The sequence below is a fragment of the Solanum lycopersicum genome, chromosome 9 (genome assembly GCF_036512215.1).
Source record: "Solanum lycopersicum chromosome 9, SLM_r2.1".
NCBI lineage: Eukaryota > Viridiplantae > Streptophyta > Magnoliopsida > Solanales > Solanaceae > Solanum > Solanum lycopersicum.
The window spans coordinates 6,233,908-6,260,821 of NC_090808.1; the positions used below are offsets into that span (position 1 = coordinate 6,233,908).

Genomic DNA, 26,914 nt, shown 5'->3' on the forward strand with positions numbered 1-26,914 from the left:
TGGGTAGAGTCATTACGTAGAACCAATCCTTATTCATTGGAAATGCAACTACTAAATCAAGTTGGTCAAATTCAAGTTTTGACCAACTGGCTAAGTAGTGATTCTCCTTGTTTCCTCTGCAATTGTGTAATCATTATAAATTATTATTTATTGGACAACAAAAAGAAATTCTAATAATAGTTCCAAAGTTTTACTTTACTTACTTTTTTGCATGATGCTTGTAAAGACCCTCGTTTATCCATTGCGAGAAGGATGACATTAGTTCAGTTGGACCCACGTCGTCAATGTTAAAACCTTCAAATGGATATTAACACTTCACATCACAACTGACAACTTTGACATTCTTCCCTTTCTTTTTCGCTGTCGTTTTTTCTTTCCGCTTCACCTTCTCCTTCTCCCTCTCTTTCTCCTTCTCCTTCTACATCACCTTTGCCTTCTTCTTCTCCTTCTGCTTCTCCATCTCCATTTCCTTTGCCTTCTTCTTCTTATCCTTCTCCTTCTCTTTCTCCTTCTCAATCTCCATCTCCTTTGTCTTCTTCTTCTCCTCCTTCTCCTTCTCTTGTTTTGACTTCTTCTCCTTCTCCTTCTCTTCATTTGCCTTCTTCTCCCTTTCCTTCTCCTCCTTTGCCTTCTTTTTCTTCTCCTTCTTTGCATTCTTATCCTTTCCTTCTCCTCATTCTTCTTCTCCTCCTTTGCCTTCTTCTGCTTTTTTTCTTCTCAATAATCATAGAAAGTGCTTGAAAAATAGATTTTTTTTCAACCTCCTACATTTCAAAGGTTGTGAAGTCTTCTTAGATCTTTGCACATCAATATTATGAGACATTTTTTTAACAATATCAGTGAGTTTTTTTAACACGACTAATAAAATAATCATGTTGTTGCTCACATTCTTCGCATCGACAAAAAAAGCATTTCATGTTAGAAGATTGAGTTGTTGTCATGGATGAAACTTTTTGTATCATTTCATCTACAAGGTAAATAAAAAAATATTGAGATTTTACAATTCAATATGTTACCCATATGTACCTGCTGTTGCGCAACATATACATCTTATGTAGCAACAGATGCATCATGTGTTGACACATCTGTATAGATTATTGCAACATTTTGAATCTTATGTGTCAACAGATGACCAACATATCAATTTTACAATTCATTATAAAATAATAATAGCAGTATGTTGCAACCGATGGATAGTCTGTTGCGATAAATTATGAATATGTTGCCACATATGTACCTGATGTTTCGCAACATATACCTCTTATGTAGCAACAAATGCATCATATGTTGACGCGTCTGTACAGATTATTGCAACATTTGAATCTTATGTGGCAATAGATGACCAACATATCACTAAAATGTGGCAACATACACTAAATATATTTTGGACGCCGAAACAATGTAAACAACACTATATTTCTAAAATCATATCAACAAAATGGAAAAAAAAAAGAACAACAACAGCAAAAAAAAATGACTTTTCCTGAATGATAACAATACATATACATTTCTACAAAATAAGGATTTTTTGAGTTGGCTGATTTTCTTTAAAAAATGATAAATAATACATATCATTAAGTCAATTATTTATTTTTTACACCTACAAAATAATTTATTGTTCATTAACCCAAAAAAAAACTTCGAAAATCGTAAAGTATTTCAAAAAAACAACTTACTCATTTCTAGTTGAACACAATTACAGTTCAGAAAGATGAGAGAGTAATGGAGGCCTGGAGAGGAAGAGTAACAACTGCAGAGGGAGAGTAACAACGAATTTTTAAATTTCTAAGAAAGAAGATGAACAATCACCCAAGGGAGGAAGAAAAGAAGAGAGAAAAGAGAGGAGGCAAGATGAAAAGGTTTTTTTTTAAAAATGATTTGATTTGAATTATTTATATTTTTTTATATTTTATGAAAGATTAAAAAATTTTAAACTATTAATTTGATCTCATAATTAGTTAATTACACTTTAAAGAAAATTTGACCACCCTTGATTAATCTGTCACTAAAAATAATAACGAGACTTATTTGACGTGGCTTAATTTTCTCACTATTTTAACTATGTATTTCTGCTTCCGTCATTAGGCATTGTAAGTTTGCCGCCGCTACTCTTTCGGCTAAGTTAAATTTCACTTTCAAAGACAGCAGCTGAAAGAGCAAAAATGGAGGTTCTGAAAACCAGAAATCTACACCGGCAGTAAGATTTCTTCTTCCTACTGAAATCACACATAAATTTCAATGCTAAGAATGCAACAATGAGACTGAAAAATCCAACAAAGAGAACTCTTTCACCTCATGGCGATGTTACCCAAGAAGCTTTCCCCAAAATCCCTCTTAAAGCTTCTCAAATCCGAGAAGAATCCCAACGCTGCACTCTCCTTATTCGATATAGCTTCTCAACACCCAAATTACACTCACGACTCCATTATCTTCCACCATATTCTCAGGAAACTCTCCGACCAAAGATTCATCCCTCACATGACCCGAATAGTTCATATGATTCAAACCCAGAAATGTTTATGCTCTGAGGATGTTGCATTGACTGTAATTAAAGGGTATGCGAAGAATTCCATGGTTGATAAAGCTATGGAAATTTTTCAGAATATGAAGAATATTTTTGGTTGTATACCTGGGGTTAGGTCTTTTAATACATTGCTTAATGCTTTCGTTGTTTCGAATCAGTTGAGTAGAGCTGAGTTGTTTTTTAAGTATTTTGGAACAATGGGTGTGTCTCCAAATTTGGAAACTTATAATGTTTTGATTAAACTTGCTTGTAAAAAGAGGCAATTTGATAAGGCAAAAGAGTTGTTGGATTGGATGTGGGAAAGTAAGTTGATGCCAGATGTGTATACTTATGGAACTTTGATCAATGGACTTGCCAAGAATGGACATTTGGGTAAGGCCTTAGAGGTGTTTGATGAAATGTTTGAAAGAGGGTTGTATCCAGATGTGACCTGTTATAATATTTTAATTGATGGATTTTTGAAAAGTGGTGATTATGATAGTGGTAAGAAAATTTGGGCGCGGTTGAATAGTGGGTCGAATGTTTACCCTAACGTGGTTAGCTATAATGTCATGATTAATGGTTTATGTAGATGTGGTAAGTTTAATGAGGGATTGGAACTCTGGGACAGGATGAAGAAAAATGCACAAAAAATGGACTTGTTTACGTGTAGTACATTGATTCATGGTTTGTGTGAATTGGGCAATGTCAATGGGGCTGAGAGGATTTTTAAGGAAATGATTGAGACTGGACTATCACCTGATGTTGTGGTATATGGTGCTTTGCTTAATGGTTATTGTAAGGTCGGGGAGATTGTAAAGTGTTTTGAGTTGTGGGAGCTGATGGGGAAGGAAGATTGTCGCAACGTTACTAGTTATAATATATTGATGAGAGGTTTGTTTGAGAATCGAATGGTGGATGAAGCGGTTTCTGTTTGGAAGCTTATGAATGAGAATGGCGTTGTTGCTGATTCAACATCTTACGGAATACTAATTCAAGGGTTGTGTGACAATGGGTATGTGAACAAGGCTTTGAAGGTCTTGCAAGCTGAAAATCAAGGAGAAAGATGCATGGATTCATATGCGTACTCATCTATTGTTAAGGGGTTGTGCAGAGAAGGAAGATTGGAAGAAGCAAATGCTATACTTGATTTGATGGCTAAACAGGGATGTACACTAAGTTCTCATGTTTGCAATGCACTAATCAATGGCTTCATCAAAGCATCTAAAATTGCAGAAGCACTCAGATTTTTTGGTGAAATGAGTAGTCGGAATTGTTCGCCAACAGTAGTAACCTATAATGTGCTGATTGATGGATTATGCAAAGCTGAAAGATTTGGTGATGCCTATAAGCTTGTGGAGGACATGCTGCAGAAAGGGTGGACGCCGGACATGATAACATATAGCTTATTGATGGATGGCCTTTGCCAAAGCAAAAAGGTAGACCTGGCCCTGAAATTATTGAGTCAAATTGTTAGCAAGGGATTCAAGCCTGATGTGACCATGGTTAACATTATAATTCACGGCCTTTGCTCTGCTGGAAACCTTGATAACGCATTGCAGCTCTTTTTGAGCATGAGCCAATGGGAATGTCTCCCGAATCTCGTCACATATAACACCCTTATGGAGGGATTTTATAAAGCTAGAGACTGCAAAAATGCTTCAGCTGTTTGGGCTTTCATTTTAAAAGGTGGGTTTCAGCCGGATATTATTTCTTATAATATTACTCTTAAGGGGCTTTGTTCTTGCCATAGAATGTCGGATGCTATATTATTCTTTAGTGATGCCCTTAATAGGAAAATCCGTCCAACGGCAATTACATGGAATATACTTGTCAGAGCAGTTATTTATGGCTGAGCTCTAACACGATATTTATGAAGTACACACCCGGTTGTTTCTGATACTAATTTCTGACCCGAGCATGAAGTTCAGCTGCAGGTCTAATCTCCTTTCTGTTGCTCTTCAGTATCCTAGATTTGTGTTCCTGCATTTGTAACCTCACAATGTACTAAGAGAAGCATATCTTCATGGTTGCAGGGCTGTCATTATTACTCTCACTATCATGCCAAGTTTGTCGGACATGTTTATGATATTTCTTGTTTTAAGTTGTAAGTGAGCTCTCTACTCAAGTCAGGTGAGTAGATGATTTTGCATTTTGGCAAAATGGGATAACCAACCAGAAGCACAATGCTCCTTTACTCAGGTGTGGTTTTTGTTGTGTGCTTCTTTCAGAAGCAATTTAAGATTCTGTTGGTTGATACAGATGGAATGGTATTCTTGTGAGTTGTGATTTAGACACTAAAATACTGAATTTTGAAAGAAATATGCTGCCAACTCAATTATATCTGAGTGGCAGTGAAACCTTCCCTGCATCTCATAGCTACTGATAAGCTTGATTATGCTTTTGTTCAGTGAAGTACCAGACTTTATTCCATGTCTTTCTGGTGCAGAAAAATGAAAAGGGAAAGCAGAGGCAATCAAGATGTTTGTGCAACAAATTTGGGCTGTTTGTTGGGATGAGATATTCTTAATGTTAAGGTATTGCTAATATCCTTGGATTCCTTTTGCTATCTACACATGTTGGTAAAACAAAAAAATATCATCCAAATAATTGGTTATGGGTACGGCAGAATCAAGCCTATTGCCTGCCTGATTGGGGAGGGGGATGTGGGGGTTATTTATGATTGTCATAGATCAAATCAGACATCTCCATTTTGAAGATGTTTCCCTTTATTATGCCACCCTGGGTGTTCTGTGCATGTAGGGATTTTTTTATCAATTTGACTTCTCAGTGTTTCTTTTAGACCTTGGAACTCTTTGAGGGCAATTGTGCATGCACTCTCTGTCACACCTAATGTATGAATGGACTGCTTGTCGAACCAGAACCGGTAGCAGTATGCTACCTAAGTAGTATTGTTAAAGGCGCACTTAAGTCCTAAAGCGAGACTCAAAATGTGTTGAGTGCCTCGCCTCGCTTTATGTGGCTTCAGTGTCGTCATCAAGGTTATAAGACATGCTTATCCTTGTCAACGAGCCTCTGTTGAAGAGACAACACTAAATAATTGATATTCACATTCCCATTCATTCCCATTACTAATTTTTTTAAAAAATAATTGATATTTCACATTACTATATTTTTTCTTCCAATTTCTTTGTTCATATATTTGTTATTCATGTTTGTAAAATCTTAGTTTTGAACTCTCTCTTTGCGCCTTTTTTCATTAAAGCCGATGTTTTATTTGCGCTTTTCGCTTAAAGCCCCAATAGAGCTTTTTTGTGCTTTTCACCTTTGATAACACGATACCTAACTCAAAACATAAGTTGCTATGAGTTCCTATCTTTGTAGAGAATCTAAAAAAATTTCAAATTAGAGAAAATGTGAAAGGCTTAAATGGTAAGTTAAGAAGAAAGATTATTTGACTCATATTTTACTTCACTGAGTTTTTTAAGACAGAATTGCTATCAGATTGTAACACAAAAGGATAGTACTTGGGATCGCTAGATCCACAATTCGAAATACCTACATAATTGTTAAGGGGAAAAAATTCACAATCCATTTAGGAACTTAGTGAATCAGGGACTTTGATCATAGCTTCTACTTTTGTGCTTGAGATATGCTGCCAATATTCATATTTAGATTTCGGACTTCTATCCCTTAGTGCCAAAAACACCGACTATTTTTTTGTTATCAAGCACATAACCCATTGATTATTGAACATTTTCTTCAAATAAAAATGTTACATTCCAATTGAACGAAGGCCTCCGAATATTTTGTTGCCTCTTTATAAATCATCAAAATTATAGGTTAAACTAAATTGTGTACAATTGTTATCAAAGGTGCGCTTAAGCCTTGAAGAGAGCTCAAAACGTGTTGAGCGCTTCGGCCTCACTTAATGTGTTCTTTAGTGGCATCATCATGGTTCAAAGGCATACTTCCCTTGCCAATGGATCTCTTCTGAAGAGTCAATACTAAACAATTGATATTTCTGTTTGTCTCAGTTATCAATTTCTTTGTTCATATAATTGTCATTCATGCTTACAAATTATTAGTCTTGGACTAAACATATATATTTATATTTTTTCTCCCTTTGTGCCTTTTTTAATTAAAGCCCACACTTTATTTGTGCTCAGAGCCCCAAAAGACCTTACAGCTTTTTTGCGCTTTTTGCTTTGAATAACACTGAGTTAAGTGTATTTCTTCTTACTGGAGATGAGGAGAGAATGTTGTCAGCAGGCTACTCTTTAAGTAAACAAATTATCTTTTGATTTTGCCCAGTTTTTTTTTCGTTTTACCCCATTCATGGAAAAAAGAATTGGCAGAACCTTTTTCAAAATTATAGACAGCCAGAAAAATTGAACCAAATTATTTTTGGTTAATGTTGCTTTGCGGCAACCTTGAAATAAGGTAAAGTTTGACTGCATCAAGCTCTAAAGCCGGGTATTCTGTACCAGCTCGGCTAGATCAAAGACTGCCCTTAAGTTTTGGTTTTCTCATTCACAAATTGAAAAACAAAGCAACCGAAAGAAATATGAAAAACTGAACCGATCGATGTCCACCCCTATCTCTACAAAGTATAAGTTGACATGTCCTATTTTGTTGATCAATATGAAGCATCTTACATGTATCCAGCTTTGGTGGCTGCAGTTGCCATGGGACTTGGATACGCTGATGCAAGAGAAAAATCGGCATGATATATCAGCCTCTAATAATATCGTTTTATTTGAGGTTATAGCTCATGCTACATTAATATTTAACATTTTGCTGTTTTTGTACAACCAGTGGAAGAGATGATTTCACTTTTTCTCTTCTTCAGATGTCTGCTTTTGCTTTGTTTCTGATTCTGATAACACTTTCTGCTCGTAGATGACTTGAGAAAGCAAACCCACCAAGATCACTCCAAGAACTGCACTCTTTCCCAGGTCAGACGGTGAAGAGATCAAGGCATTCGTAATCCCAACTACCACGAGGCCCATAAGTGCAAGGTAGATATTCTTTCTAGTATTTGACTCAGCAATTTCTTTATTGAGTTGCTTCATCTTCTCTGTTTCCTTCTTAGCTTTTGCTTTATCCACCGGTTGTTTTTGCCCTAAGTTCTTAAAGAAAAGCCCTTCATTTTTCTCCTCCTCCATTTGGTCTACGAAATCTGCCAGCTTCTTCTCGTTCTCTTCAATCTCCTGTTTGTTTAACTCTACTGATTCCTCAAAAGCTTGCATCCGGCTCTCTATATTTCCCATTATCTGCGCGGAAAAGAAAAATAAATAATACTCAAAAGCTGTGTATTTGGATGAAATTAAAATTCCATTTTCTGTACGACAGACCCTTTCACCAGCTTCATCAAGCTCTTTGAGGGCATTTTCACCAATTTGGTCAATCTCAGTATTGGCATCTTCAGCAAACTGTGATAGATAAGCCGATCTTTCGTCTAAATAATCAGTAAGACGGACTTTCTGTGTTTGAAGCTGTGCTATCATTGCAAGCAGTTCCTGCTGACGGGAGTCTCCTTGAGGAGGCGGCGTAGGTGGAGGTGGAGTTGCTTCTGAGTCTGAATTTGAATCATTTGGTTTGCAGAGGCAGCGAACGAGGTCTTTCCTTTGGAAATGACTTGTTCTGTTAAAAAATACATGTTGATTTGGTGTCATAGAATAGTGAATTGGTTTTAGATGAATCATCCTTCGAATTTGTGTTGTGAGAATAGCTAGTGAGTGTTAACTATGAAAAGTTCAAGTGTTTGTGTACCTCTGATTGAATTACCTTATCCATTGAAAACGGGTCAGTTTATATATATATATGTATATTTTGACACGTGTATTACAAATTTCAAAAATATATATGTTATAGAAAATAGTATTTGCTTATTTAAGCGAAGATTTGAAATCCCTCTCCGTTTTAAAAAGAGTGACTTGGCATGAATTTTAATAAAATAAAGAGAACTTTTGAAAATTTTACGAGTTAAATGTAATTATGTATTCATTTATTTCAATTTGATGAGGTTCAATCATGTAAATAGCCTTATCTCATTAATACTATCTTATAGATTATTATAATTGTTTTGTATTTTTCTTATCATCTAACCAGATGTGTTTTGCGTGTGTATTCTACGTTAATTTGTTTAGATGTCATATGAATATGTGAAGAGAACAATTGCATTTTATATATTCACATATTTTCACATTTATTGATAGTTTTTTTTTTTAAAAAAAAAGAAAATTCGAAACATTTTAACAAAACAATACATCATTACAAATTAGATTACATCATGTTAACTTCATATATTTGAACATTACATACTAATGTACATATTAAGCAAAACAGTAATTATTATTTCATCAACCTTCTATTATTTTCTTCAAGTACTCGAGGTTATGGAAATAGAATGACTTACTTCATCAGAATAGTGATACCTCATATTCAGCTAAACTCCGAATTCACTCAACGACAATAAATGACATAAAAACAATTTAAAATGTAAGAAGAAGAGTAGAAGTTTAGTAAATATTGTGGTTAAAAAATGAGAGGAAATCCCTCTATTTATGGTCAACAAAGGTAATATAAACAAATATTTTTTGTGTCTTATCTGAAAAATCATGACTTTTTCAAGAAGTCACAACTTATTGAAAAAAATCACACCCCTTTGAAAAAAGTCACAACTTATCAGAACAGTCATAATCTAAGTTACGGATATTAAAGGCATTTTCTTTTATGTTTGTCACTTACTAGCACCACATCTAAGCATCTTCACCACATCGTCAAATAAAGTGAATGAACTAGCTAAGATCATACAAATAACAAGTCCAAGTTTGTAACACATTCCACTTACTCCAAACTGGGATGACCAATAATATTAGCATTAACAAATATGAAAGATGCTATAGAAGAAAGCCTCGAGATGACCATGGCAAAGAAACGCCATCATACTGATAAACACAAGTCTCAAAAACAAGACTAAGATTAATCAACAACGCGTTCATCACTTAGGATCATGCATAACTGATGTTTATAAAATAAAAATCCATGGATAGATTAGAAGCATCGGAACCAGCAGCTATTGTAATCCATATCTACAGAAGAATAAACGCTCCATGTTTAGGTTTTTCCAGCAATCTTCTTGTAAGTGTACCATTTGGAGATCCACAGATAAATGAAAAAGTTGATGATGCTGAGAAATGCCAATAGCCAGTAAAAGTAATCAAGGTGGCCTCTGTTCAACTCATCTGGAATCCATCCAAACTTCCCGTGCCTTGTGGTCACGTTCATCACGATTGTAACGAGTAGAGAACTTAGGTAGTTACCTAATGCAGTAGTTGTAAGACACAGTGCTGAACACAAACTTCTCATAGCATCAGGTGCCTGGTCATAGAAGAACTCCAGTTGACCAATGAATGTGAACACCTCAGCGCATCCAATCAAAAAGTATTGAGGAACTTGCCAGAAGATGCTCAGAGGAACGTATTCGCTGTCATAGTAGTTGTTCTTTCTTACCATGTCAAGTCGAATGGTCTCCAGAACTGCAGCACAAGCCATGGCAAATACTGATATAACAAGACCAATGCCCATTCTTTGCAGCTGAGTGAATCCTCGTTCGTTGCCTGTATACTTTCGTGCCAAGGGAACGATGAAAAGGTCATATACAGGCGCCCAGAAAATAACACTCACTGTGTCAAATATGGATAGACATGCTGATGGAATCCTGAAGTGAGGTCCAATGTGATTGTCCATTACGTTGCCTTGGTTAACAAACATGGTGCTCATCTGACCGTAGACACAGGAAAACACGATACCAGTAGCCCATATTGGGAGTAGACGGATGATCGACTTCACCTCCTCAACTTGAGTCACTGTGCAGAGCCTCCACGGATTCACTAATCCATCGACTTTATCAGATTCAGCTTCCACAGCAGCCTTGTCAAAGAACCTTAGTTCCATTTTTGAAGTGGCCAGTATATTAGCAAACTATAGAGTTGCAATTCACATATTCGAGATAGATAGACAAGTATTCATGAATATCACGTCCTATGGCTACAGTTGCTAAAAGGCATAGTTAAGACTGACACGTTAACTTTGCCTCAACTGACAACTAAACACTCTGACTTTGAGAATGCACGTCTAGACACCTCAATGTCAGAGTGTTTAAGAGTTCACTTCAGAAAGGTTACAGTGGGATTGTAGAGTTACCTGAACTCGTCTGAGTGCTCAAGCTTGCGGCTTGCTACGATGATGGATTCTGTATCAGCAGTCTCATACAGAAGAGTATCGTCATGAGGAGTTTTGACATGACATTTTCTAATAAACGCAACAAACACCTGAAATATGCGAGTCAGGGGACTCCCTGCTGGTGGTTGGAGCCTATATAGACGGGTACCTGAAAAGAAAAACACTAGTGCAATGGCCATAGCCACAGCTGGAACACCAAAACCCAAGCCCCAGCCCACATTGCTTTGTATATACACTAGAACTGATGAAGCGATAAGAGCACCGACATTGATTGAGAGGTAAAACCAGTTAAAGAAGGAACTCTTCTTCTTCTTTTCGTTTTCATCATTGTCATCAAATTGATCTGCCCCAAAGGAAGAGACGCAAGGTTTGATACCACCAGTTCCAAAGGCAATCAAGTAGATCGAAACAAAGAATGCTGCCCTCTGTGACGATGTTGGGTTGCAAGTACCATTATTACATGGCCTTATCCCTTTTACAGAAGCAGATAACGTCAGGAGTGTCATTCCCTACATAAACAGGTGAAGTTCATCAATTCCTCCGCCAAAATCAGTGTGCTCGAGTAAAAAGAAACATCAGGACATCTTGTTACCACTACTTCTAATGTGTACTTGCTAAAGTCAAAGACCATCAACAACAACGTCTTACCCAATGAAATCCCACGAAGTGGGGTCTTGGAAGGGTAGAGTCTAAGCACTCCTTACCACTACCTCGGAGAGAAACATGACAGATAATGCAGAGCATAAATGGAAGGTACCATAACAACAACAACAACAACAAGAAGGTGCAAATGGTATCAAATACCAAAATATACGGACTACATGAAAAGGCTAATACTACTGACACGATGCTCTATACTACCACCAAGCCAAATACATGAATAGGCTAGTAATACAACAACTCTCAACTACCTACTAACCTCCACGACCTCCTATCAAAGAACATGAAAAAGTAAAAAAACTAAGAAGAGCCATTTAGTACTAACAATGATATAAAGGAATGAGAAACCAGCAATTGTCCAGTAGCGGCCAAGATAGGCATCAGCCAAGAATGCTCCAATCAATGGCGTGACATAGCAGGTTCCAGACCAATTGTTTACAGCTTTTGAAGAAGAAGCAACACCTAGATTGAGCCTCTTTTGAATATAGTTCACCAAATTTGTACTCATACCATAGTACGCCAAACGCTCACATGCTTCATCCCCTGTAAATTCAAAAACCTATACATGTCAACGACATTATTCTAACACAACTACTTCTATGGATTAAGAGAAACATCATACCAAGAATGTAAGGGCAAGCCTTCCAGGTTCCGGTTTTCTTCTTGTTAGCAGGTCTTTTATAGATGTCCATGGTCCCATCCTTCGTATAGTCATCATCGCTATCCATTCAACTAGATCAAAACAATGCAACAGCCTAAAGGGCAAACAATCATACAAACACCTCTGTTACACATTGGAGATTTTTGAAATCTAAACAAGAACAACATTTATGGGCTTTGACGCTAGGATTTTCACTAAGGAGATTCATAACAGAATGAAGTAAAACATACAACGGAACCAACAGACATCAAAATTCACTATCTTTACAAATAAAAAAATAAACCTTTATACGTATAATATAACTTTTCGACGATAAATTATTCCAAGATCACCACATATGAGATAAACAAAAGGATACCAATTGGCAAAAGGTGGACCCCAAAAACAAAACAACACTAATAATAGAGCAGTCATTCTGTGTTCACACAGAGTCTAAGGAAGGGTCACATCCGAAGCATGACACAAATATTAGTGATTGATTCGAAGATCTATTAAATTATCTATACGTAAAAATCAGGTTGTAAAAGCAAAATTGAGATAATCAGAAAACAAAAAAATCACACCAAAAAGTAATAATAAAAAATCCTTCAATTTTATTGATGTATATATATATGTTAAATCCTTTTTCGAAGGTAGAATAACTCAAAACTGAGAAAGTCCTTTTTCGAAGGTAGAATAACTCAAAACTGAGAAAGTTGCACAAAGCATCACATGTTCAAATAAGTGTCTGGTCTGATACAAGCATTAGTGATTGATTCTACGTAACGAAAATCCATTAAATTTAATACATTGCATCCATTAAATTTAATACATTGCATCCATTAAATTTAATACATTGCATACACATGACATATATATATGATGATGATTATAGTATTATATAATATAGATATATAAAAAATTGAAAAATACCTTCTTGTGGGGTTTGAGAGAAAGGAGGCGGCAGAGTAAAATGTTGAAGTTGAGGAATGTGAGAATATAAAGGGGTGTTACTGAAACAGCTCAGATTTTCTAGTTACTAACTTTATATAAACTTTGTTGGAGAAAATAAATAAATAATAATAATAATAATAATTAAAAAAAATATTTATTATCTAAAATTGTATACTTAGTTCAATAGTCTATATGCACAAAAATAAATTTTTACTATCCTTTGACAACTATGGGACGATATGCTAAAATAGGAAATGTTTTCAATGCCCCGTTTAAATTTTAAGAAGACGTTTGACCATGAATTTTTTTTTTTGAGAGTTGAATTACATTAGATATGTTTGGTTGAATTTTAAAATTTTCTTAAATTTGAAAAGTAATAAAATGTGTTTTTACTTTTTTTTTAACTTCAGAGTACAGACCAAAAGTCAAAAACATTTTCAATTTATATTCATGGTCAAAAATAACTGTAATTTTCAAATATCATTTTTCACTTTAAAAATAAAAATATTGACTTAATAGTTTGGTTAAGAAATATTTTTTTAGAATAAATTGTCATATGTAACAAAATTTTGACAACTCATTAGGATTTAAAATTGGTGGATGAAACTTAACTTGTTATAGTAATCTTCAGGATTTATGATCAAATCCTTACAAATTTTGAAATTAATGGAAAAATTTGTCTAATCGTAATCTTAATGGATCATCAATGACCAAAAAATCCTCATAATTCCAAGGGATTAACGATTAAATTTTGATTAATCTTCATAATTTTTTTGTGTTAAGTACTAATGAACGTATCTTGCTTCAAAGTTCGTCCAAATCAACTCCAAATGACTATGAATTTAATATTTTTCAATGTTTATGTAAACATTCATAAATTAATTAGGCCCATTTTTCTTTTTCACCTAGCTATTTCACGTTAACAAAACTTTAATAATAATAATAATAATAATGATAAAATAATAATTATCATAATAATAAATTATATAAATCTTATTTTTTTATATAGCATAACTTATAAATCTTTTTAAATTAATCCAATTCAGACAATTTTAGATTAGTTGGAGATTCCAAAATTCCATAAAAAAAAACCTCTTCAACAATCAATGAGATTGAATTTCCTTAAATAGCACGAAATATAGTGGGATCGAAATATTTATTTATTCATGGCTCTTAAATGAGAAGAAATAACTTCAGTATTAGATGAGAATGTTCTTTCCTTAATAAGATGTCTCGAGTTTAAATTTTGAATATAAAAAAGACCTTGATATAACGTGTTTCTCCGAGACACCGAAAAAAAAAACTTCAATCCTTTTTCAAGGTTGAATATTATGTCATTATACAAAGTGTTGAATGTGAGTAGAAAGTGTACCTTAATTATAGTTTATCTTCACAATCTTTGTGTTTGATACGTAATTAGCAGAATGTGAACTTTTATATGTATACCTAATCGAAGTTATCTTCCGATCAACTGTTCATCCTCTAACTAAGTTTTATTTATTGTACTTAAACTATAATTGATAGAAATAAAAAGTATGAACAATTTATATATTGTTTTATTTATTGTACTTAATAATCTATAATTGGCAAAAATAAAGAGTGTGAACATTTGATCTTTTATTCTAATTAACTCAACTACAACTGGCAGAAATGAAAGAGTGTGAACATCGGCTTAATATAATTAGAACAAAATTTTAGTTACATGCTTAAAATCTAAATAAACATGATATGTATTTATTCAAGTTTTTAAAAACTTCTTAGATACATAATATAATTTAATATATTTTTGTACGTGATTTTTTTTTCAATTATTAATTTTAGATAAGATGTTAATAATTTAAATTGACAAATTTTACATAAATGAGAGGTAGTCATAGAATTTGATTCATGAAGTTCGTACTTGATAATTATTGATATATCCCCACTTTAATATACTTGTTGTGATGCTTGAAAATTCTTTTAAAAATTTTTTACAATTTATTTTATTTAACACTTTTTAACTACTAATTGATATTTTTGATAAGTATTGCTTTCACTTTTCAAAAATTTGAAGAATGAGAGTACAAAAGAAGTAAAAGAAGAAAAAAAGAAATAGGCATATGACAATAACTTTATCAGTTACATCAATGGTCAATTTTACGCTTAATTTCACCCTGTATTTTTATAAGAGATTATTTTCAAACCTTGAACGTGATTTCTAACTTATCATATGACAATAACTTTATCAGTTACATCAAGATTTTTCTTCGTCACAAAATATAGATTGAACTGTTAGTACTTGGGAAATAATGGTTCATATTGTTTGTTATCATCATTTCCTCATATTTATGTTAAATTATATATTTGTCAATGTTGGCAGATAAGAAAGAATCAATCAATCACTATTTGAATAACAAAATAAGTATCATTGCACTTCTTATCAACAAAAGTATCCATTTCTTGGACTACTTATTTAGTCTTTAGCTGATAAAGACAGTTAACAGTGCAAAGGCAGATCCTAATTAGTCTGTTTGATCAAACTTTTAAAATTCGTTAATATTTTTAAGAGAAAAATTTTAAAAATATTTTTGAAATAGTTTATGTAGGTAATTAACTTGAAAAATACTTTTGCATTTTAGATTACTAAGTTGTGTTTGACCAAAGTTTAAACTTAAAAAGTACTTTGGGGTAAATAGTGGAGTAATATCTTCTCTGGAAAACTTAGGCAAACACCTCGATTCATTAAAATAAGCATTTTTGACTTCTTTAAAGCTTGGTCAAACAAATATAAAGGTTCCATTTTACCTATCGTTTTAGCCAAAAACAAATAAAGGTTTGAAAATAATTACCACCTTAGGAATTCAAGATAAAAATTAGGATTTATTTTGTCTCAATTTATGTGATATATTTTTTATTTTAAAATTTAAATAACTATATCTTTGATCGTAAGTTTTTCATATATCTTTTAAATATTTTCTATCGTCAATCATTGCAACTTATAATATTTTTTACATAGTTTACAAATATATAAATTTCAATTTTTAACAAATGAAGATTTCATGCGCCAATTGACGGTCAAACTTAAACTGTTTGACTCTAAAAAATACGAAATATGTCACATAAATTGGACACATGGAGAAATTGTTTTCAACTACACCTCTTATATTAAAAAACTAGCACTTTGATTATCAATAAACTTCTAATAAATACGGATAACTTAGTGAACTTTACTCCCTCTATCCTAATTTATATGACACATTTTATTTTTTTGAAAGTCAAACCGTTTAAGTCTGATCGAAAATTTGCGTATGAAATCTTTAATTTTTTTAAAAATGAAATTTATATATTTGTAAACTACCTAAAAAGTATTATGAGTAACAATAATTGATAATTCAGAATGTTTAAAAGATCCATGAAAATCTAAAGATAAACTTGTTTGAATCTTGAAATTCGAAAGGTGACATGTAAAATAGGACGGAGGGAATACCATTTATTTTTTTTCTTAATTAACGGACATGAAAATAGCTAAAACGACAGTTAAAATGAAACGGAGCGAGCAAGTATGATGCCATGCAATACTAAAAATTAGACCCAAAAAACCAACCTTAATGCTCATTTCAAGAATCTTGAACAACAATTATAAGGATGTTGTACTAGAGAAACATTGTTACAGATTGCAATTATTACGAGGATGGACCTATTATTGCCTTCTTATAAGTATAAAATTTAGCAACAAAGAGAAAAAATCCAAAATTGATCACACTTAGCACAGCCAAAAGCCAGAAAAAGTAATGTAGATGACCATAGTTCAAATTATCAGGAATCCAACCAGCACCACCATGTCTAGTACTCATATCAGTCACAACATTCACCAAAAATGTACTCAGATAGTTCCCGAGCGCGGTCGTTATAAGTGACAGAGCTGAACATAAACTTCTCATAGCATCAGGGGCTTGTTCATAGAAGAACTCCAATTGTCCAATGAATGTAAAAACTTCAGCACAACCTATAACAAAATATTGAGGAACTTGCCAAAAAATCGACATAGGTATATGCTTCTTTTCGTAGTAATTATGTTGTTTTACACTTTCCAGTCTAACCATTTCCAATGTTCCAGCAATCAACATGGCGAAAATTGAGATTATGAGTCCAATTGCTATCCTTTGTAGCTGAGTGAAACCGTTCCTATGACCTGTGATTCTTCTGGCTAACGGAACAATCACACGGTCATAGATAGGTACCCAAAAGATGACACTAATCGTGTCGAAAAGGGATAGGGAAGCTGAAGGGATTTCAAAGGATTTGGTCATGTGAAGATCCATTGTGTTGCCCTGGAGAACAAATAAGGTTCCCATTTGGCTATACACACTACTAAAGATTATACCAGTTGCCCATATAGGCAATAGCCTTAGGATTGATTTCAATTCTTCTACTTGTGTCACAGTGCAAAGGCTCCATCCATTAATTGACCCTTTGATTTTATCTGATTCTGTCTCCACTGCTGCCTTATCAAAGAAACTATGAACAAAAAAATATTATTAGGTCCTTAAAATGATAACTACAAGTAACTAACGGACATACATGTGTCACAATCTTATCCACCGATCTGATATTTATTAAGTATCGGATCAACGGATAAGATTGTGCAACATGTCTCTATCATGTTTGCTCTAGTTTTTGAACGCCAATATCCCAAAAGTTTAAGGGAGGGTATCTTGCACACCTATTTACGATAGGTCAGGGGTGTATTTGTCATTTTTTCCCTTTTTCTTAAATCCAGGTGCTGTCGCATAAAATGAGATTGATGGAGTATAAAAGCTAGATTTCACATGAATGCTTCAAGAGAATGAGACATCTTAAGGGGCGTGTTAACGACATAACTAATGAAAAGAGAAGCAATATTAATCAACTGTTGTTGATGAGGTGATCATACGATTCAACAGAAAACGCATCGTAAAGTTAGTTAGACATACCTCAATTGTTGAGTATGATCAAGTTTCCTGCTACCTTGTACAAGAGATTCTTCATCACTAGTTTCAAACAAAACAGAAGTATCCTTAACTTTAATTTTCCTAAAAGATGCAACCACAACTTGAAATATCCTTGTAAGTGGACTTCCACCAGGTTTTTGATTCCTATAAAGTTTTGTTCCTGAAAAAAAACTTACAACAGCAATAGCCATAGCAACAGCAGGAATACCAAACCCCCAACTCCATCCAACATTTGTTTGTATCCAAACAAGAACAGTCGACGCAACGAGCGCGCCAATGTTGATAGAAAAATAAAACCAATTAAAGAAAGAACTCTTTTTTTTCTTCTCTGTTTCATCAGAATCATCAAATTGATCAGCACCAAATGATGAAACACAAGGTTTTATTCCACCAGTACCAAGTGCTATTAGGTAAAGACCTAAGTAAAATATTCCAATCTGTAATCCTTTAGGCTCACATGAATTGTTGTCATCACAAGGTGGTTTTAATCCATGTATTGATGCTGATAATGTTAGTACTGTCATCCCCTGCATAGATTTAACGTATTACAACATTTAACTTATATGCACGGACAGTATACGCAGTCTTTCATTCTTGTGAACGTATTTCCTAGGTAGAATAATAAAGGGAAAAATGTACAAGTACTATACCCCTAGAGTATGGCCGAAATCCCAGAGACAAACTTTGACTACACTAAGGTCCTATTACCCTCTGATCTTACTATTTTTTTGTATTTGTGCACCATTTGGGCTAATGTGACATCCAAATATCTCCCACGCGCCACAGGGTATGTCACGTAAGACGAAACGTACACAAAATTATAAAAAAATAAAATAATTCAGACCTTAGTTTAGTTAAGGTGTCTCTCTGCAATTTCGGTCATAATCTATGGGGGTACTACTACATTTTCCCGATAATAAATGTGTTAGTTAGAGGAATCTCACAAAAATACAGACATGTAGGGTCACGTCCACAGTAAGCTGAAGTTGTGACATGTCGTATTACGAAAATTAAAGAAAATATATAAAGAAGCTTACAAAGACATAGATGATTGAGAACACAGCAATAGTCCAAAATCTTCCCAAATAAGCATCAGCTAGAAATGCACCTAGCAATGGTGTAACATAACATGTCCCTGACCAATTTGTAACATTATTAACTGCCACAACACTACTCTCATTCATCTGATTTTTCAGATAATTCACTAAATTTGTGTTTATCCCATAATATGCCAGCCTCTCACAACATTCATTTCCTGTTAATTAAAATTAAACGAAATTCAAAATTTATATATATGTACATAAACACACAAAAAATCAAATATTACATATACAATATAATTTTTGGTTATGGTGGTTCGGATGAATCTCAGATAACGAAAAGTATCACATAAACTGAAACGGAGAAAATACTGTACCAAGGATGTAGGGGCAAGCTCTCCAAGTTCCAGTTTGGTTCTTGATTGCTGGATTATTTTTGTAGTCCACCGTTCCATCTTTCACAAATTTATTATCATCTTCCGCCATACTTGATACTAGTGATACAATCATACAAAATAAAATTGTATTCAATTTACGAGGGTCAAAATACTTAATTTGATAAAATTGAAAAATACATAAATATATTGTACAACTCAACATAAATAAAATTCAAGATATTTTAGAAATGTGATAAAATTATAGTTAAAGCTTTTCGAATAGTAAATTAAAACAGATAAAATGATTATTGTATGCATACCTAGGGATGTTTTGCAGATATTGCTTTTGCTAGGAGGGAGTGAAGGTTCAAGAAAATAAGAAAGCTGACCAAATTATTTATATAATAAGATGAGTAAGTATATAGGATTAATTTGGGAAGTGTAATTAATATACAGATATTAAAGAGGTGCATGGTTTCCATTTTGCAGCCATTCATTAGACCTACGTTATCCTACACTTGACCCACAAATTACTATCTTCCTTAGGAGTGTCAGATAAATGAGTTAAATTAAATTTAAATAGATTAAAATGTTGGAATTAAAGGCAAGTTAATTATACATTTGGCCAGCCAAGTAAGCATAATTGTATTCGCTAGTCAAATATATATATATATATATATTATTTGATATATATATATTTTGCCGGAATATAATATATTTTGCCGGACAACTATTTATGTTAATTTCTCAGCATATAATTAGAAGGTTACTGAAAAACAGTTTCAATTTTTCAAAAAACAAAAATTTAAGCGTGGTCAATTATGATTTGGCTACATTATTAATTATTTTTTTAAAAAAAAAGGTAAAAAGTTCAAATATATTATCGAATTTTGAAAAAATTTTCATCTCTTTCATCTGTTAAAATTTGACTCATCTATGCCATTTTAGTTAATAAATAATGACATGAATACAAATTTTTAACTAATTGCATATATAAATGAATTTTTTCTCAAAGTTCGGTGACATATTTTTTTATCTTTTCTCTTATTTAAGCTAAAGATCTATCACAAAAGATATCCCTATCTATACAAAAAGGGAGTAATTAAAATTTATGTACACTCTTGATATTACTCCTTTTAAGTAAATCAAATTTTCAACCTTTTCGTTGGCGACTTTAGTTATTTCTTATGTTAATATTTATATATTTGACTAAAAGTATAATTATTTTTTATTGAACGATAAAAAATTCATAGTCCATCAAATTTTGATTTAATTTACATGAAGTTAATTAATGGTACGACATATAAATCTGAACGGGTAAAGCTGAATAGCCAAAAAAAAAATTGGTCCAAATTTAGCTATAAATTTAAAAAGTTTATAATATTCTTTTCATTTTTATAAATTTTTTTTAATTAAGAAATAAAAATATTTTTTTTAAAAAATAACATAAATAAAATACAATTCTAACCATATTTTCTAACCAAAACACTTTTTCTTTATAAATTATCCATTTTCTTTCCTAGGTACTTGTTATTGGTCATGAATGTAGTGTAAAAGATATTTGTCCATGGCACACACTTCTATCCATAGTAGTAATTGATCAGTCAGTATCTTCTCATTTTTGAGCCCTTACTTAGCTTATTATCGATTTTTTTCTTTAGTTTGTTATTCAATCTTCTATATTACGGTGGAATTTGACTAAATCATATTTATGTATGCTAATAAGTTAGTTTACGTATATTAAAATATTAAAAATTTATATTTAGATAGACTCAAACTCAAAATTTCTAATTAAAAATAAAAAAGTACTTATCACTCTACCACAAATTCTGAATCGGCAGCTTATTATTGATTGATCATCAATCAATCCCACTCTCTCTACTTGCTCTGGTTTTCTATCTATCTTTAATTTCTTATTGAATTGAATTGATCTTTTTTTTTTCTTGTTATGTGCAGACTTCTCTCCCATACGGGGATTTGAGAGGTTACAATCACAATAAATATCATAGTGACTCCCTCCCATATAATAATTTTAAGTTTCGAAAAATAATTTAGAAAATAAATAATTAATATTTTATTATGAATTTTACGATTAAACTTTTAAAATCACAAAATTTAAAATTATTCTGAAATAAATAGATTCGTTATTGTAAACTTAGAATATAAATTTAAATTGTGGCACCAAAATGTTGTGCATCTCAAATCTCACCGTTACAAATAGCTTTAGTAGAATCTTAAGTTTTGTTGTGAATAATCATATTCTGGTCAAGCTTTGAGTTCAACATATATACTTAGGTAAAATATTGCATAAATTAATTATTCCAATGTTTGTGAAATTTTTATTAGTCAGAAAAAGTAGAGAAACATATAATACCTAATTCTAGAAGATTGTATATTTATTCATTTGTTTCATTCTCGAAACACAATTTCTTAAATATTTTATTTATATTTTACATCTTTAAAAGGTAGCTAGTCGATTTAACACTAAGTGTTCCTACTAATTTAAAAACATAGTAAGTGAAGAATTGACAAGAAAAGAAATAAATTGTCCACGTAGTACTGATCTAAAAGGACTATCTAAATTTAAAAATACGAGATTTAATTTCTAATATAACGAACAATGATTTTTAATGTTTTAGAGGATTAAATTATACATTTAAAAAATAACATAAAGTACTATTTCATAGTTAACAATTCTTTGAGCTAAAAAATAATTTAAGTCAAAGAAGAAAATGTGTTGTACTTTATGAGTCATATAATTAAATAAAGGGGTATTTATTTTTACGCAAGTATAATGATTAGGGAGTTTTAATTTTTCTATATTCGGTAGGTTAAAAAGATAAAAAAATATTTATTTTTACAAATAAATTTCTTAAATATGAAAAAAAATGATTTTTTTTATAGTGGAAATAGAAAATGTAAGTTTCTAAAGTCTAACGTTACACTTAGGGTCTGTTTGGATGGACTTAATAAAAGCAGCTTTAAAAAAGTACTTTTGAAAGTGCTGAAACTTATTTTTAAAATAAACAGTTATGCTTTTGGATAAAAGTGCTGAAGTTGTTATGCCAAACGTGAAAAGGGAAAAATAGAAGAAAGAGATGTTAGGATTATATGGGTAATTTGGAGATTGTATAAAAATATTAAGGGAAAAAACATAAAAATGTGGTCAACTTAAAACAACTTATAAGCTAAAAAAAAAAAAACACCCCTACCCAGCTTTTAACTTTTGGCTTAAAATAAGTTTTTTTTAAACTTAAAATAAGCTATTTTGAGTATTGCCAAACAGTTAAATAAGTCAAAAACCAGCTTTTAAGCTGAGCCAAACAGGCTCTTAACCTCTCGCCACCTTTCCTCTTCTTTACCCTGCCTTCTTAGTCCCGTCCCATCTCATTCCTATCTTTATTTCTACTACGCATAATATTTATTTAGATTGTATATAAATTTTTGTAGAATAATATATTTTTTTAATTTACGTACCAAACATACAATGAATAAAAAATTAACTTATTTTCTTAGAAAATATTTTTTTGAAAAATATTTTTTATATAAAAATCATTTTCGTTTGTGCTGAATGCCTCAACCTGGTTGTCCACTTGTTCAATCACAATGTTAGGTAAGTTTTCATAAGCTATACTTTTAAAACTTTTTTTAAATATCAAGTATTAAAGAGTTAATTAGCTTTGGTATCATAAATCATAAATATGTCTGTCATACAATATATAAATCCTATATTTATTTTACTCTTCAAATTAAATTTCTCTTATATAATTTAATTTCACCAATCCAGCTTCTTAATTAATTCATCCACCATGTATTTGAAACATTTCATTAAATATTTTATTTTAATCAAATAAAATCAATTGAAACAAATTAAGAGACAATATCAAATAATATAACTAACTAATTTTTCTTCTTTTATTTTATTTTTATTTTCAGTTCACAGTTTACATGCAATGATCATGAATAATATTATGTATATCATGAAAGTGAAATTTAATCTACCATATGGTTAGTAGATGAACTCCCTTCCCAGACAAGGAGGTTTAGTTAGTTGATCACCAAGTCCTCCTAACACTCTTAAAATTCATGATTGATCCTTAATTAATAAATTTCATTCTTTATTTTTGGTTAAAAAGAATAAAAATTCTTTATCTTTTTATCTTGTCGGGGAGGGTGAGACGGTACTAAAATTCACTATTTTCCACAAAAATAATAATTATTTCCATAGATTTTTTTTGATTGAATCGATGAAAAAAGAAAAACAGTTATGTTTTCATATGAAAAATTTAGGATTTTTTCACTATCTCAGTAAGAATCTGTTTTTCATTATACATTTTCCTAGTGAGCTGATTCAGAAAATGAGTGAAAAACCCATGTTTTATTCCACTAATTTTATTTGTTACTAAAAAAGAACATTTGTTTCTAGTAAGGAGTGAGTTCCAAATTCACTTGTTGATCCAAGTTGTGGTAGATTGATAACTAATGATATTAGTAAATTTTATGATAAATAATTCTTACAATATAATCAATAATGATAGAATTAAAATTTCACTAAAAAAATTTTAAATAATAAAAATTAGCAAGGAGATTTAACATTGTTATTGTTGGTGAGAGGGTGGAGGTAGGAGTAAAAGGGGAATTGTTGACAACTAATAAGTTGTTAAAATCCATTAGGTTGGATTAATCTTTGCTTTGAAACAATGTTTAATGTCTTACAGATAGCAAAGAGAAAAAAAATCACATGATAACTATTTAACAACCATAATTTTCTAGGTTTAGCAACTAAGAGTCATAATCTCTTGTCCTTTAATATTGATTCTAAGGTTCTACAATAATATGATTACCTTTTACTAATCCATCACTAATATTCCAAAAAAAGAAGTTTCCTATAACAATTTCCCATTTTCCTTTTTGTTGGTAAAAAAGAAAAAAAAAATCTTTTCCTATAAGGGATTGTGGTTGATTAGAACAATTAAATTATCAGGGTTTAATTTCAAAAAAACATAAATTATAGAAAAGTCACGAGTTAAATAAAATTTAATATAATTGATTTTCCTTTGGGTGCTTCATTTCCATTCGATCTTATTCTTTTTTAGGTGAAGTGTATTTGTGTAATAAAATGCATCTTGAATCTCCGTAAATCAGTTCCTCTTCATAATAGATAGGATCTCAATTGCAAAAAATAACTTAAGAGGTGAGAATTATATAAATTAATATAAGGAGACTACTCATCTCATTAATTATACTGATGTGTGACTTTCTCATTCTTTAACATCTCCACCCATGTCCAGGGCTAACTCATCTCACATCTAGCTTATAATGGGATAATTTAGGGGGCATACCATCTATGGAGATAAACCTTAATAAATACCATGTAAAAAAATTGACTTTTGGATATAACTTAATCTCATGTCTAGCTTGTGAGGGGATAATTATGTAGATTCATATATATAAAGAGACCATCCATTTTAATTGATGTAAGGCTTTTTCCTTTTCTTTAAAATTATACTTATGTATGTTATGTTGAAATTTGACACGAGAGTATTATGTTAGTTTTTTTGTTTTGAATTTAGAACTTATGTTATATTTTCAGTTTTATTTGTCTTAGAAGTATCGAGTCGTTGCAAGCTTTTTCTTTTTTAATTAGTTTGCCTTGTTAAATTATCTTTTTGCCAAATATTTTATCATTTTATGTACTCATTATATTTATAATATTAAAACTTTTTGTCAAACATGTATTTCATGGTTCATAGAATTTTTGTATTTTTAGTTTCTATGATTAGTTTAACTATATAAAATTAATCAAGCAGATGGAAATTATTTTGAACCTTTAATTATTTTGTTAGGTTTTAATTAAATAACCATATAATAAGACAAAATTATTAAAACTTTCAAAGCCTTGAATTTAGTGATCTATTTCATGTGCGTGGACATGAAGAGCGAGTACGGAGCCTAAATGGTATAAAATGTTAATAAATATTCCAAAACGGTATATGAATTTTTATCTTAACCAAAAGGGCAAAATCGCTAGAAGAGCAGCAATGTTGCTCACCGAAAAAAGTAAAATTACTGCAATAGCAACAATTTACAAAATTTAATTTTTTTTTAAAAAAATCTAAAATAATTTTTTAATAAATCGCTGCTTGATTTCTTTAACTTTTTTTTTTAATTTTATATTTGAAATTAAAAAAAGAAGAAGATAAATTAAGAGCAAATCGCTGCAAGTGCAGCGATTTGTCTCCAAGGTTTTCTTTTGTTTTTTTAAATCAAATTATTTTAAAACTTTTTATTACTACTTATTTTAAAAGATCATTAAAAAAGTTTTTATTTTGGAATAAGTAGTAAAAAAATTTAAAATTAAAATTTCTAAAAAAAATTAAAATTTTATTTTAAAGTTTTAAAATAATTTTTTTTTAAAAAAAAATTGATCTATTTTTTTAAAAAAAAAAATTGGAAAATCGTTGCGCTTGCAGCGATTTGCTCTTAATTTTTTTTAATTTCAAATAAAAAATAAAAAAAGTAATTAAAGAAATCGCTACTTAAGCAGCGATTTATTAAAAAATCATTTTAAAATTTTTTTTTAAAAAAATTAAATTTTGCAAATCGCTGTGATTTTACTTTTTCGACGAGCGAAATCGCTGCTCTTCTAGCGATTTTGCCCTTTTGATTAAAATAAAAATTCATATACCGTTTTGAAATTTTTATTAATATTTTATACCCTATAGGCTCCATACTCCATAAATAGCACCAATAAGCATCATAGATTGCTTTTAGATAGTTCAATCTATTACGCCTTAAATTCTAATTAAATTAGTCGACATCAACCTTTAAATAATTCATAATTAGGAATTTAAATTAATTAGACAACCAACAATTAATTGCATCAGGGAACTAATTACCTCTTGCATAAATGCAAATTAAAGATAAAGGTTGTGTAATGTGATACAAACAATAAACTCAATGTGGTCTAATCTTTGGATGAAATTCTTGAATTAGTATTTGGGTAAATGTATGTATAGCCTGGATCGCCCTCAAATCGGATCAAGTTATACTTGTTCAATATAAGGCATGGATAATTTGATCCTTTGATTTTATACCTAATTTGATATGATATTAAAACAAGTCTCAATTCGATTCCAAGGTCCCAAAGAGTTGCGGGGAAATACCCTGATCCATTACATTTGCTTGCACCAGATCAGATAATGAATTCGGAAAAGGGTCTAAAATATTCTCGAAGTATTGAAAATGGTATAAAATTATCCTCCATCCACCTATTGGCTCCAAAATGCTCTTCTCATCCACCTATTTGCTCCAAAATACCCTTGTCATCCATATTTGGGTTCAAAATTGACCACTTATTTAACGGTCTTAAAATTAAAATGTTTAAATATATTTTAAAATACTTGGCGCTCAACTATTGGTTATAATTTAATTTATTAATATAATTTATAAATCAATCCACTACCCACTTATTACTAATTGAACCCCACAAAATTAATAAACCCGTCACATTACTAATGCAACAACAAGAAAGCTACTTTTTAATTTTGTGGGGTTTA

The 26,914-nt window shown here is 31.5% G+C and overlaps 4 protein-coding genes and 1 long non-coding RNA gene across 7 annotated transcripts; 2 read left to right on the plus strand and 3 right to left on the minus strand.

Annotated features, from left to right (window-relative positions):
• The first annotated feature begins 372 nt into the window (after window positions 1-372).
• LOC101243633 (pentatricopeptide repeat-containing protein) lies at window positions 373-4,705 on the plus strand. Its single transcript, XM_004246799.4, has 2 exons — window positions 373-4,440; window positions 4,540-4,705. Exon 1 carries the CDS (start codon window positions 2,296-2,298, stop codon window positions 4,357-4,359), a length of 2,064 nt encoding a protein of 687 aa, XP_004246847.1. The 5' UTR covers window positions 373-2,295; the 3' UTR covers window positions 4,360-4,440; window positions 4,540-4,705.
• A 2,267-nt stretch (window positions 4,706-6,972) lies between these two features.
• Window positions 6,973-8,172, minus strand: LOC101253615 (uncharacterized). Its single transcript, XM_004246292.5, has 2 exons — window positions 7,822-8,172; window positions 6,973-7,740 (listed from the first exon to the last, which is right to left on the minus strand). Exons 1-2 carry the CDS (start codon window positions 8,170-8,172, stop codon window positions 7,297-7,299), a joined length of 795 nt encoding a protein of 264 aa, XP_004246340.1. The 3' UTR covers window positions 6,973-7,296.
• On the plus strand, window positions 7,094-8,363 carry LOC138338112 (uncharacterized). The gene is made up of 3 exons (XR_011211441.1): window positions 7,094-7,228; window positions 7,367-7,485; window positions 7,820-8,363. It is a non-coding gene; the product is annotated as an uncharacterized lncRNA (long non-coding RNA).
• A 936-nt stretch (window positions 8,364-9,299) lies between these two features.
• Window positions 9,300-14,496, minus strand: LOC109121034 (protein NRT1/ PTR FAMILY 8.1-like). Of its 3 annotated transcripts, none has more exons than XM_019215458.3 (5): window positions 14,341-14,496; window positions 11,997-12,129; window positions 11,700-11,917; window positions 10,676-11,223; window positions 9,300-10,415 (listed from the first exon to the last, which is right to left on the minus strand). In XM_019215458.3, exons 2-5 carry the CDS (start codon window positions 12,100-12,102, stop codon window positions 9,587-9,589), a joined length of 1,701 nt encoding a protein of 566 aa, XP_019071003.1. In that variant the 5' UTR covers window positions 12,103-12,129; window positions 14,341-14,496; the 3' UTR covers window positions 9,300-9,586. The 3 variants fall into 3 exon arrangements, with proteins under 3 accessions (XP_019071003.1, XP_019071002.1, XP_069144854.1); XM_019215457.3 differs by lacking the exon at window positions 14,341-14,496 and adding an exon at window positions 12,948-13,091; XM_069288753.1 differs by lacking the exon at window positions 14,341-14,496 and having other exon boundaries at window positions 11,997-12,701.
• Window positions 14,497-16,532: 2,036 nt separating this feature from the next.
• Window positions 16,533-19,794, minus strand: LOC101268606 (protein NRT1/ PTR FAMILY 8.1-like). The gene is made up of 5 exons (XM_019215456.3): window positions 19,676-19,794; window positions 19,356-19,472; window positions 18,976-19,193; window positions 17,921-18,465; window positions 16,533-17,465 (listed from the first exon to the last, which is right to left on the minus strand). Exons 2-5 carry the CDS (start codon window positions 19,462-19,464, stop codon window positions 16,631-16,633), a joined length of 1,707 nt encoding a protein of 568 aa, XP_019071001.1. The 5' UTR covers window positions 19,465-19,472; window positions 19,676-19,794; the 3' UTR covers window positions 16,533-16,630.
• Between the last annotated feature and the right edge of the window lie 7,120 nt (window positions 19,795-26,914).